Here is a 12354-nt window from a genome sequence, read left to right on the forward strand (position 1 = left end):
GCTTAACCTTGTACACGGGGCCTCCATCGATCACCTCTGGTGGAGGGGGGGGGTGCGGCAGCTGGAACCATGGAGCTCTCCTTGACCGGTTTCACTTGGCTGACATGGAAAGTGGGATGAACGCGGAGAGACCGGGGCAGACGCAGCCGGACCGCTGCTGGACCGACGAGTCTGGTGACTGGAAATGGTCCCACGAACCGCGGCGCCAACTTCCTGGAAGGTACTTTGAGGTGCAGATCCTTGGCCGACAGCCACACCCTTTGGCCAGGCTGGTAAGCGGGAGCAGGCCGTCTCTTGCGGTCAGCCGCTCTTTTGACGCGATCTCCCTGTCGAATTAATACCTGTCGGGCAGCTGCCCAGATGCGCCGGCAGCGGCGGACCATGGCATGGGCGGAGGGGACCGACACTTCCAGCTCATTTTCTAGGAAGAGAGGGGGCTGATAACCAAGAGCACACTTAAATGGTGAAAACCCAGTGGCAGATGTGGGTAATGAATTGTGTGCGTACTCTACCCAGACCAGGTGTTTGCTCCATGTGGAGGGGTTCTGTGAGGTCACGCACCGGAGGCCGGTTTCCAGCTGTTGATTGAGGCGTTCGGTCTGGCCGTTAGCTTCCGGGTGGTAGCCTGAGGTCAGGCTGACCTGGGCTCCGATGAGCCGGCAGAACTCCCTCCAGAACCGGGACACGAACTGGGGCCCCCGGTCTGAAACGATATCCCTGGGGAACCCATGGACTCGAAATATGTTGGTCATCATGACCTCCGCCGTTTCTTTGGCGGATGGTAATTTGGGCATGGCGATAAATCTGACCATTTTAGAGAATCTGTCGACCACCGTGAGCACAGTGGTGTTACCTTGAGAGACCGGGAGCCCCGTGACGAAGTCGATGGAGATGTCGGACCACGGTCTGGAGGGGATAGGAAGTGGCTGAAGTAGACCCATGCGGGCCCTGGAAGTCGTCTTGTTACGTGCGCAGACCGAACATGCCTCTACGTACTCCCGGACCTCCGGCTCCATGGATGGCCACCAGAACCACCGGGAGATGACGAACATCGTTCGTCTGACTCCCGGATGACATGAAAGCAGCGAGGTGTGAGCCCAGTGAATCACCTGTGGACGTAGCTCGGGGGGAACAAATAAACGGTTATCAGGACATCCACTGGGTGACGGTGCTCCACCATTAGCCTGCTTTACCTCTGTTTCTATTGGCCAAGTCACCGCTCCCACCACACAGGTCAGTGGAAGGATGGTTTCTGGTTCCTTGGCCTTGGGCTCGGGGTCAAATAGTCGGGACAGGGCGTCCGGTTTAACATTCCGGGACCCCGGCCTGTAAGAAAGGGAGAATGCAAAACGGTTAAAGAACAGCGCCCACCTGGCCTGGCGAGAGTTTAATCTTTTAGCTTTTTTAATGTATTCCAGATTTTTATGGTCAGTCCAGACTATGAATGGTTGGTCAGCCCCCTCCAGCCAATGGCGCCACTCCTCCAAGGCTAGTTTGACTGCCAACAGCTCCCGATTACCGACATCATAATTCCTCTCCGCTTTAGACAGCCGCCGCGACAGGAAGGCACAGGGATGCATCTTGCCGTCCTTTTCCGAGCGCTGCGACAGGACTGCTCCTACTCCCTCGTTGGAGGCGTCGACCTCCACCACGAATTGCCGCTGTGGGTCCGGCATGGTGAGGATGGGAGCCGAGGTGAAGCGTTGTTTGAGAGACTGGAAGGCTTTGTCCGCTTCTGGTGACCAACAGAACTGCACCTGGGTGGAAGTGAGAGCATGGAGAGGAGCAGCTATTGCGCTGAAGCCTCTGACAAACCGCCTGTAAAAGTTAGCAAATCCCAAGAATTGCTGAACCTTCTTGCGGCTGTCTGGTGTAGGCCAATCTGCTACAGCGCTAACTTTAGCCGGGTCCATCTGTACTCTTCCAGGGGCTACAATGAAGCCGAGGAAGGAGACAGTGTCGGCATGAAACACACTCTTTTCGGCTTTGACATACAGGTCATTATCTAGCAGTCTCTTTAAAACCTGGTTCACATGATCCTTGTGTGTGTCGAGGTCGGGTGAATAGATCAGGATGTCATCTAAATACACATACACAAAATGGTCAAGAAAATCTCTGAGTACATCATTGATCATGGCTTGAAAGACAGCGGGTGCGTTGGTGAGGCCAAACGGCATGACCCGGTATTCGTAGTGTCCACTGGGTGTGTTGAAACCTGTCTTCCACTCATCCCCTTCCTTAATCCGGATCAAATGGTAAGCGTTTCTAAGGTCTAATTTAGTGAATACCTGGGCTTGCTGAAGTTGGTCGAAAACAGATGACATGAGAGGAAGGGGGTAACGGTTCTTTATTGTGATCTCATTTAAGGGGCTATAGTCGATGCAAGGTCTAAGGGACCCATCCTTCTTCCCCACGAAGAAGAACCCCGCCCCTGCTGGGGAAGAAGATGAGGGGCGAATCAGGCCCGCCTCTAGCGATGCCATGATGTACTCCCTCATGGCCTCTTTTTCAGGTCCCGAAACGGAGTATAGCCGGCCCTTAGGAATGGTGGAGCCTGGGATCAGTTCAATGGCGCAGTCGTATGGTCGATGGGGAGGAAGAGACAGGGCCTTGGTCTTGCTGAATACCTTTTGAAGGTGATGGTAACAGGAGGGAACCGCGTTCAGGTCCGGGTACTCTGCGTCTGTGGCAGGGTTGGCAGAGAACAGGTTAATTTCGGTAACAGTCTTCTCCTGCATAGTCGGGGTAAAACATTTTGTGATGCACCCTTCTCCTCACTCTCTGATCTTTCCCGTTCTCCAGTTAATGTGCGGGTTGTGAAGGAAAAGCCAGGGTTGTCCCAGAACCAGAGAGTGGGATGAGGAGGTAAATAGATAGAAGCGAATGAGTTCGTGGTGGTGGTCAATGTGCATCTGGATGGGCTCGCTGATGTGTGTGATGGCAAATAACTCCTTGCCATTCAGTGATCTGGCCCTGATGGGTTTAGCTAGCGGCTCAGATTTAAGTCCCAGCTTATCAGCTAACCCCCAGTCCATCAGACTTTCGTCGGCTCCTGAATCGATGAGCGCTTCTAAATCAGTGGTGGTGTGATGGTTTACGGTAATTTTCGTGAGGATACGATGTACAGGACTAGAAACCGTAACATGACTCACCGTTCGAGACGTTTTAGCTGGGCATGAAATGACAAGATGGCCGACCTCACCGCAGTAGAAACACCTCCCCTCCAACTGACGTTTCCTCCGCTCTTCAGGCGTCAGTCGAGCTCTCCCCAGCTGCATGGGCTCCTCCTCTCGTTCTGCACTGGTGTGAGGAGTCAGCTCAGGTGGTAGAAGATGTCTCTCCGTGGCTGTCGGCCTCCCACCTCGCTGTCGTCGGAGTTGGCCGAGTCGATTGTCTGTCCGGATGGCCAGCGCGATGAGTGAATCCACATCTGATGGTAAGTCCAGCGGGACGAGCAGGTCTTGTATGGGGGCTGCCAGCCCCTTCATGAACACGTCGTAAAGCGCGGCGGCGTTCCACCCGCTCTCCCCCGCCAGGGTGCGAAACCGGATGGCGTAATCACATACCGATCCGCTGCCTTGCCTCAGATTGCTCAATTCTTGAGCCTTTTCCCGGTTGGTGGAAACCGGATCGAATGTCTTGGTGAGTGCGCCCTGGAAATCTCGGAGAGAGTTGCAGATGGATGAACCCCGGCCCCATTCAGCTGAGGCCCAAGCCTTGGCTCTGCCTCCCAGGTGCGAAATCATAAAGGCAATCTTGGACCGATCCGTGGGAAAAGCATGGGGTGTCAGTTCAAAATGAATCGAGCAGTCAATTAAAAATACCCTACACAGTCCTGATTCTCCAGTGTACTGAGCTGGAGGTGCCAACTTACAACCGGCTCCGCTGATAGCTGTGGGTGGAGCTGGTGGGGCGCTCGTTGTTGGAGGCGGGGCTGCCGGACCCGGTCGATTGACGTGCCCCAGCAGGTCTTGTAGCTGGGTAGAGAGCTGGCCCATGTGCGCCGCCATTGCCGTCTGGAACTCCTCCTGACGGACGAGACGCGCCTCCTGGGTCCGCAGGATCTCCGACACCCGTTCTGCCTCTGCTGAGTCCATGTCTGGCCAGAGTATTCTGTCAGGCCTAGGCAAAATGAGGACTCAAGTGCAGACAGAGAACGGTGAAAAGCAAGCTTTTATTCTGATACCCAAGTATCGACTTCCATTGATGTGACAACTCAACAGGCTATGAACTCTATACTCGTCTGAGCAGACGAGGAACTAAGAAAACAAAACGTGGCACAAACACCAGAAAAAAACAGAAAACGCTCCCGAGGGAGGAAAACACAGAGGCTATAGCTACTCTGATCTGAATACGACAAATAAATCTATGAAATGTTAAACAACAGAAATCGCTCTCGAAAGAGGAAAAAGCAAAAGGCTATAAACAGAACTGAGCTACACTGAGCTATTAAAATTACAAATCAAAACGCTCCCGAGGGAGGAAAACACAAAATACTAAGAAATTAACTGAAGCACAAAAGAACACGCTGACCAAAACTTAACAGTAACCAAAATCACTCAACATCGGAGGAATACAAGAATAAACAGAAAATCAAGCAAGACAATACTTTCTCAAACTGTGGTAAGGCTGTGGTTCGGGGGCTGGAGGTACACGACAGGACAAAATACTCTGGCGACGAGACAGGGGAAGACACAGACAATATATACACCAGGGAAGGGAGCACAGGTGGAAACAATCAGGGATTAGGGGAGACGTCAGACCGGTGACACGAGAGGAAGGGCAAGTGACCTGAAACGAGAGGAGAGTTACTTTTCAAAATAAAACATGAAATCCACGAGACAAAAAAACCCGAGACAGGACAGCCCTCACCGCGGTGTGACAGTTAATACATGCTTACCTGTTGAGATCAACCTCACCACAGTTCATGTTTGTTATTCTGTCAGTCTGTAAAATATGTGTCTGCATCTGAACAGTTCTACACATGATCCATGTTTATTGAACACCAGCACTGTGTGAACATGTTGTGGATAAAACGTGCAAGTCATCCTGACTGAAACCATTTTGTGAGAATATGTGTCACGAGGTAAAAGTCGAAGGAAGCTGTAAGATTCTATCTGCTTCAGTCAGGTCTATCTGTTTATCTCTACATCTAAAATAAATGTGTTTATTCTCAAAGGGTTCTCACATTGAAAATCACGATTAAGTGAAGGATTCATTTTCCAGAAACACCTGCTTGTCCATTGACTTTCACAGCAACTTCATATCAAACAAACTGCAGGAGCTTTTACCTCATCACTACCATGATGAATGGCTAACTCTTGGGCCTGGGAGAGAAGAAAACAAGGAACCCAAATGATCAGATAATCAGCAGTTAAACTGGTTCCATAGCTGACAGAGTATAGATATAAAGTTCAGGTGCCACCCAGGGACTTTTCCAGCATTCTCACTCCCTCGTAGAAAAGAACAGTATTCAGTTTCCTTCTACAAGGAGCACTGCACATCACTATACCAGCTGTTGTGTTCCTGCCTTGAAGCACCAAACAGCTACCAACTGTATCCAGCATGAAGCTGATGCTGACTGTCTGTCTGGCTTCTGTTCTGCTCTACACAGGTAACTTACTCTGATACTTCCACACACACCTCTACATCAGTACAGAAATCTTTTCCAGTATTTATTTCCTGTATTCAAGGTTTTGGAAGGGATTTTTCACACAGCAGAAGCAGGCAGTTCTTTATCTTTAATGTTTGTTTTTTTGTTTTATCTGCATCCTGGAGTACCAAGTCAAGTTCGCTGCTTCTTTACATCCGACATTTGAGATGATGTTTAACTAATTAATGTAATGATTCTAATTGTGCGGAGAAGTTAAAGGAATAGTTTGGGTCTTTTGATGTGGGGTTGTATCATGCATCATTTGTACATAGACCTTTAGCAAATATGGGCTGCAGAAGACAGATAATTTAAATTTGACCTTACTGGTCAAAGAAAAAAAAGGGTTTTACAATATTAATATTCATAGCTGTACAGTGAGTGTGTAAGTATATTAGACAACAACCATGTTGTATATGATCATGTGCACTGAGGATAAATGATAGAATATGTGTAACGATATATTTGATTAGACTGATTTGATTTGATGTAGAGCCATCATATGACTTTTTCAACCTCAGCACCCAACAGTACTTTTGACAAACAAAATGGTTTTAACTGAATAAATCTTCAAACTGTGGTGCCCTGACCTCCCTATCATGGGATAAGAGCCGAAACATATTTTAGCTATTAAACATTCATTTATTTGTTATTCTACAACAAAATGCAATTTGTTTCCCTTAATGTTACACAAGAAACCTATTTTTTTATGGTGGAGTGTTGATGATGAGTTCAGGAGTCTCTCAGCCGTAGGACAGAAGCTGCTATGTAGTCTGGTGATACAGCAGAAGGTACTTCTGTATTTGGCGGATGGCAGCAGGGTGAACAGACTGTGGTGGGTGGGTGCTGTCTTTTGGTTGCCCTGGTGATCGGGTCTGTATAAGTCAGAAATACAATATAAATTCATTGAATTCTTTACATGAATTTGTTCCCTTTCAGCTGAGTCACTGCGCTGCTATCAGTGCACCAATGAATCATGTTCCAACTCAACCTCAGTCCTGTGTCCTCTCACGAGTACAGTGTGCAGAACTATCACTTCAGGTGGGTGCCAGTTACTCATAACACAGTATATTCAAGTTAATTTACATCTCTGATGACACATCAGACCAATAGAATGACAGTTTCATCATGTTGTCATATAGGGGAGGTTTTTTACAAGATGAAGGAGCCTGAATAATTCCTTTTTCATCATCACCATTTATTCCTTCCCTCCTGTTAGTGAGGCTGAGCAATACAATTGCTAGTGTGACGGTGGGAAAAAACTGTTCCTCGCCGCTGTCCTGCATCACTCCCAACAACGTTGAAACTGAATGGTCTGTGAACCGAGGTTTTAAAAAAGAAGCCCACACACAGATTTGCTGCACAACTGATAACTGCAACCTCGGGACACTGGCTGGTAAGATCTACTGCTACTGTTATTAAGTTCATAAAGCAGTCCGTGACCTGGCTGAGGCCTTTACACTTGCATCGCCAAGACCAGCACCTCTTTTTGGGGGAAAGAGGCGAATAGGGAAATGTGCTTGTTTACTGTGTTCTGAAAAACATGAAACTGATATAAGTTCACAGATTAATAACTTTGTAGCCAATAGTGACTAAATGTAGCCTGCTTCAATTCTCCACATTAGAGGTGATCGTTTCAAGGTTCAAACTAAAAGTTTCACTGTCACTGACATTGTTCACTATTCCTTGGCTAAGTGATTTCATTTTTTAAAGAAATTTATTTTTGGAAATATATTTTTATGTCGCTTTCTTGTTGAGTTAGATTTGAAAATCAAAATCATTCCAAGTGTTATTTGTTATTTGTTATTTTATAATTTTTGGAGGGTCAACCACACACACATCCTTCCTGTTGGTTGTAGCTGTGACTTCGCCTGGTCAGTTCAACTGCATTTGCATGAAAAAGACTGTTACCCTCTTTCCAAAAGACTGGAAAGAGGGTAACAGCTAGCCTGACCTGCCTACCAACACCTCTTAAATTAACTTATTAACATATACAAAAACTGATGTGTGATAATGTCAGTTCGCTGTTATGTGCCAGGACTGTTATGTCACTACTGTTCGTTCTTATGTTTGTTTCCTTGGAATACTCCAGGAAGTTACAGCTCGAGTGAGCTTTAGAGGTGGTGGGTGGATTTTGTTACCTTTGACATCTGTCCTGAGTGATCGTACCACAAGTGAACAGCACTAAATCTGCAAACTCAAACAAGGGAAATTGATGGAGACACCAATTCGCGAAGTTGATAAAGTTTTTTCTAATTCAAAGCTGGTACAGACATGCTGCCACAAACTGACACTTTTGACAAGGAGACGGACAACTTCAGCTTCTGATTTAATGCTGAATTTACAAGAAGGAAACAATGTTTTGGGTCTGGAGATATTGGTTAGTAGTTAAAAGGTTAGATCAGCAGTAACAGACTGTGTATTCACAAACATCTGCTGCTAATACTGGCTGGTTAAGACAGTCCATCCAAACATGTAGTTTACATTAGAGTGAAGCACATGAAAATCAGACAGCATTTAATCCATTGTGAATGTTGTGGTTTTTCTCGTTGTTTTTTTTTTTGTGCAGGACATCAGTTGAGTAGGCTGCCCTTCAGTGTGGCCCAGGACACATATTTGTACTCACTGCTAAAAGAATGTGGTCACATGTGGCCAAGACCACCTCTGAAAGTGTTTTGAGTGGTCGGATCTCAAATGTGAGCTGTACTTAAAGCTGTCCACTTGTGAATGGATCACTCAGGACAGATGTAAATGTCAGGTCTGAACAGTGCCAGAGGCAGGTTGTTAACTGTTAACTATTTCCTTTCTAGCAGTGTTTACGCTTATCCTATGAGTGATATCCTTCCTCTCATCTCTGTAACTACATACTAAATACACTTGTATTTTATTGAGTTCAGTTTGAGAACTGGCGTTATAAATGAATTTGTATACATGTAGTTACTAGACTTCTGGTTCTGTCTCCCTCTCTGTTTCCTTCTGTCACATGTGTCCAGTTCCCAATCTTTTAACAAATGGGAAGCAGTGTGTTGCATGTGCAAGCTCAGCTGACAGCATGGCAGGAACCTGCAACACCACACTGTCCTGTGCGGGAGTTGAGGACCGTTGCTTCAATGGCACTAGTATGTTCTAACAGTAAAATGATTGTTGTGATTAGTTTGAGGCTGTTGATGTTCATGCGAACACAGCAAACCATTTTGACCTTTATACACAAGCAAAGTAAGTGAAACTACTAATTAGAATAACAATTCCAATAGAAATTCTAAATGTTATGATTGGCCATAATTTGTAATCAGTGCATTGCAGACTGTTCTGAACAGTTGGAAGCTGCATTCATAACGTTGACATTTAAATTCTAAATCAACATCAGATATTCAGAAGCTGTTTTGTTTGTTACCATATATTAATGTATTATTTTTTTCCATGTATATTCATTCTGTTTAAAGGTCCCATATTATACTGTTTTTCATCAATTTCACACAGCTGTCAGAGGTCCAACAACTCTGTATTCGATATGTATTGCCCCAAACACATCCATGGTCCTGAACTCCAGCTGTCTAAAAGTCGCTCTGCTGAGGTCTGTTCACAGCACTCTGTTTCTGTGCCTGCACCTTTAAATGCTAATGAACTCCGCCTGTCAACGCCTACTTGGGGAGCCTTGCCTGCTATGTCACTCTCAGGGAGAGGAAGCCCCTTATGCTAACGGTAGCATGCGCTAATGTTTACGGTGGATGTAACACTATGGCTCGCGCAGATTTTTTCGTTCAACCAAACCAGTTTGACCCAGAATCGGACCCAGAAGGAGAGGCTCCTGAAGTATTACAGACTCTGCGGCTGCAGCAGGATGTTTCAGAATGGTTAATTTGGCTAAATAATGTTAGTTTGTTTGTATGTGTTGTTATGGTTACTAACGTTACCATGTAGCTAATGGCTAACAGCTAGCGAAAGCTGTGTTTTTCTCCAACACAGTCTCCAAACTATTATACACCGTTCGCATCGTCTCTGTCTCCAGTCTGCACGTTTCCAGACTTTCTACTGTGACAACCAAGCTCCATCATAATATTATTAACATCAAACTCGCTTCAAACGCCATTGCATAGCGGACCGAAGTGGAGCTAACTAGTTAGCCAGTTTCCAGCTGACCTCATCATACTCGTCGGCAACTGTAAATACTATCAAACCACGGCGACACTTATTGGTGGCTCAGGTGCAGTTGCTGGGTCCAGTATGGTTGAGACTGATCCTTTTACGAGGGTCAGTGTCGAGGCAAAGCCAGCTTTGTACTGACCCTCGTTACTGAAGCAGTCCGATGTAAGTGGTTAGCACACACATACAAGCTAACACGAACCGCAGCCGGCATGTTGTCGTTAAAAATGAAACACAACCACGGTATCTTCTGTTGTTCTGTAGCTGGGACAGAATATAGGCACTTCTGTTGATTCATACACCAACAACAGAGCAATTGCGTGTCTAGCTCTGAGCGACAACGTTGTGAAACACTGCTGTCTCTCCGCTGGACACACCGAACTTCACCTCGGGGATGAACGCCCCCCTCTCTGATATCTCCTATCACCGCGCAGAGGAGGTCGGCCTATGATAATGACTCCTTTCGGTACGTAACGAAAGGAGCTGAATCTGAACAGCCTGTAGGAGCGCCGTTTTACCAGTGGGTGGGCTGCAGAGACCATGCAGGACTCGCTTGTTTTCCTCATTCTGGGAGTTGGCAGGCTCAGGGAGGACCAGTTTATATATGTAGAGACCAGAGAAAACATGTTTTTTATGATATGGGACCTTTAAGATAAGATCAGTTTTAGATTAATATGGTAAGTTTTATGGGGATACAATGATGGAATGAAGTACATTTACTCAACTACTTTACTTAAGTACATTTAGAGTATTTTCCTTTTCTACTCCACTACAGTTTGGAGACAAATATTTTTCTTTACTAGGGCCAAAGTAGCACATTTGAATTAATTTATTTCATCATCTAACCTCCACTGATTTTGATAATCAGCCGATCCAACATGGCTACCGCTAGTAGCCTGGCTACTGTCTAAAACAAAATAAAACATTTAACAATCCCTGTTTTACTGAGAAACCCTGACCTCAGTGCTGAAAAGTGTCTGGTTACTTACTGATCTAGTGGAAAGAATACTGGTTTGGAGCCGTTATAGGGGAAAGAGAACTCATAGAGAACCAGCCTATATGAAGATGGTGTCACTTTTCCACAGTATTACGAGTTAAAAGGTTAAAAGGGAAAAGTCATCAATTGCCAGTTTAATGAAATCTTTCTCTTTTTTCTTTCTAATCTGTATTATTCTCATGCCCTTCCTCTGTAGTGATGTCAAACTCTACAGAGATGTTGGAGCTCGGCTGTATATCCAGTAACCTCTGTGGTATCCCACTCATCCTGGAAGCTGTGCTTAGTGAAAATGCTGTGGTCACCTGTGGAGCACCATGGACCGTCAGCGTCAGTGGCCTCCTGCTGACCTTTGCTCTCACAGCATGTAAAGTCCTTGTTTAGAGAATAAACATGCTCAAACACACATTCAAAAAGATATCTCTGTAATGGTTCATTGAGTTATGTGATGATGTCATCTGTGTGCAGATAACATTATGCACATGCATAACAGCACACCCATACACACACAGAAAGATGTAATCACACGGAGAAGTCACAGACTTAGAGGCAGACACTAATGCTTCATGAAAGAGTCGGTGATAACTGTTGAAGCCAGGCGAAACACGAAATACCAGGACGCACGCTGAGTGACAGCCTGTCAGTCAACTCTTCATGTCACAGACATTAACATACCCAAATCCCTGCAGCTTGGAAAGCTTGAGCGCAGTCTTGAGGAGTGCTTCTGGTTTATGACATAACATGCTTCTCTGTGGGACACACCACAGCTATTTAGACCAGCACACCTGTTTCAGTCTGCAGCTGAGCAGAACAGCTTTTAACATTTTGTTTCAGACCATACATGTGTGTTATTTCTGTGATTAAATTTTAAGACTTTTAAGCTTTTTCCTCATGTTAATCAGTTAAGTCTTTAACTTCTTCTCATTGCTTCTGTCATTTTTTTCAGCAAATACACCTTCAGTGTATTCATATTAAAGCAAAATAATGTATATTTTTTAAAATCTTAAAATAACAGCTTCAAAATCATTTTGATCGCACAATCTCTTGTAACAGGATGAAGGTATCTCTGTCCTGTTTCTTCAGTGATGTAGTAATGTAACCTCAGCGAGAGCCGTTACAGCATCACAAGATACATGTTTTCAACACATCATGATGTCATGAGTTTTGTTTGTAGTTGGCACCTACATTACATCTGACAAACTGTTACACACCTGGGGTTTCAATCGATCTTCATTTGTATAATGCCAATTCACAACAAAAGTTGATTCTGGACACTTCATGAGCAGTTCCTTTCATGCCCTTTCAGTTTGAGAGTGTGATTTAAGGTTTCTGTCTTAATGTTTTCCTTCAGAACCCGCCCTGGTACTCAGATATCCCCTGCTTGTGCTTAGAATTGCTCTGCTCTCAGATGTTTTCTGGAATACTCCTGTCACACTTCTCCAGTCAATAGAATGCTAGGTGGCGTGGCGACCCATGAAATGATCCCTGCTTCGTTGCAGATGTGTTGCTTTACTACTTAGGACATCTGGTAAGAGTGCTATAGGGGGACATTCAGTGGCTTAACTGC

The 12354-nt window shown here is 45.6% G+C and overlaps 1 protein-coding gene across 2 annotated transcripts; it reads left to right on the plus strand.

Annotated features, from left to right (window-relative positions):
• The first annotated feature begins 5506 nt into the window (after nucleotides 1-5506).
• On the plus strand, nucleotides 5507-11203 carry LOC115574933 (lymphocyte antigen 6D-like). Of its 2 annotated transcripts, XM_030406619.1 has the most exons (5): nucleotides 5507-5614; nucleotides 6590-6691; nucleotides 6870-7046; nucleotides 8644-8769; nucleotides 10987-11203. In XM_030406619.1, the coding sequence occupies exons 1-5, from the start codon at nucleotides 5566-5568 to the stop codon at nucleotides 11169-11171; spliced, it is 639 nt and encodes a 212-aa protein (XP_030262479.1). In that variant the 5' UTR covers nucleotides 5507-5565; the 3' UTR covers nucleotides 11172-11203. The 2 variants fall into 2 exon arrangements, with proteins under 2 accessions (XP_030262479.1, XP_030262480.1); XM_030406620.1 differs by lacking the exon at nucleotides 8644-8769.
• Nucleotides 11204-12354: the final 1151 nt, after the last annotated feature.

The sequence above is a fragment of the Sparus aurata genome, chromosome 23, assembly GCF_900880675.1.
Source record: "Sparus aurata chromosome 23, fSpaAur1.1, whole genome shotgun sequence".
In the NCBI taxonomy this organism is placed as follows: Eukaryota; Metazoa; Chordata; class Actinopteri; order Spariformes; family Sparidae; genus Sparus; species Sparus aurata.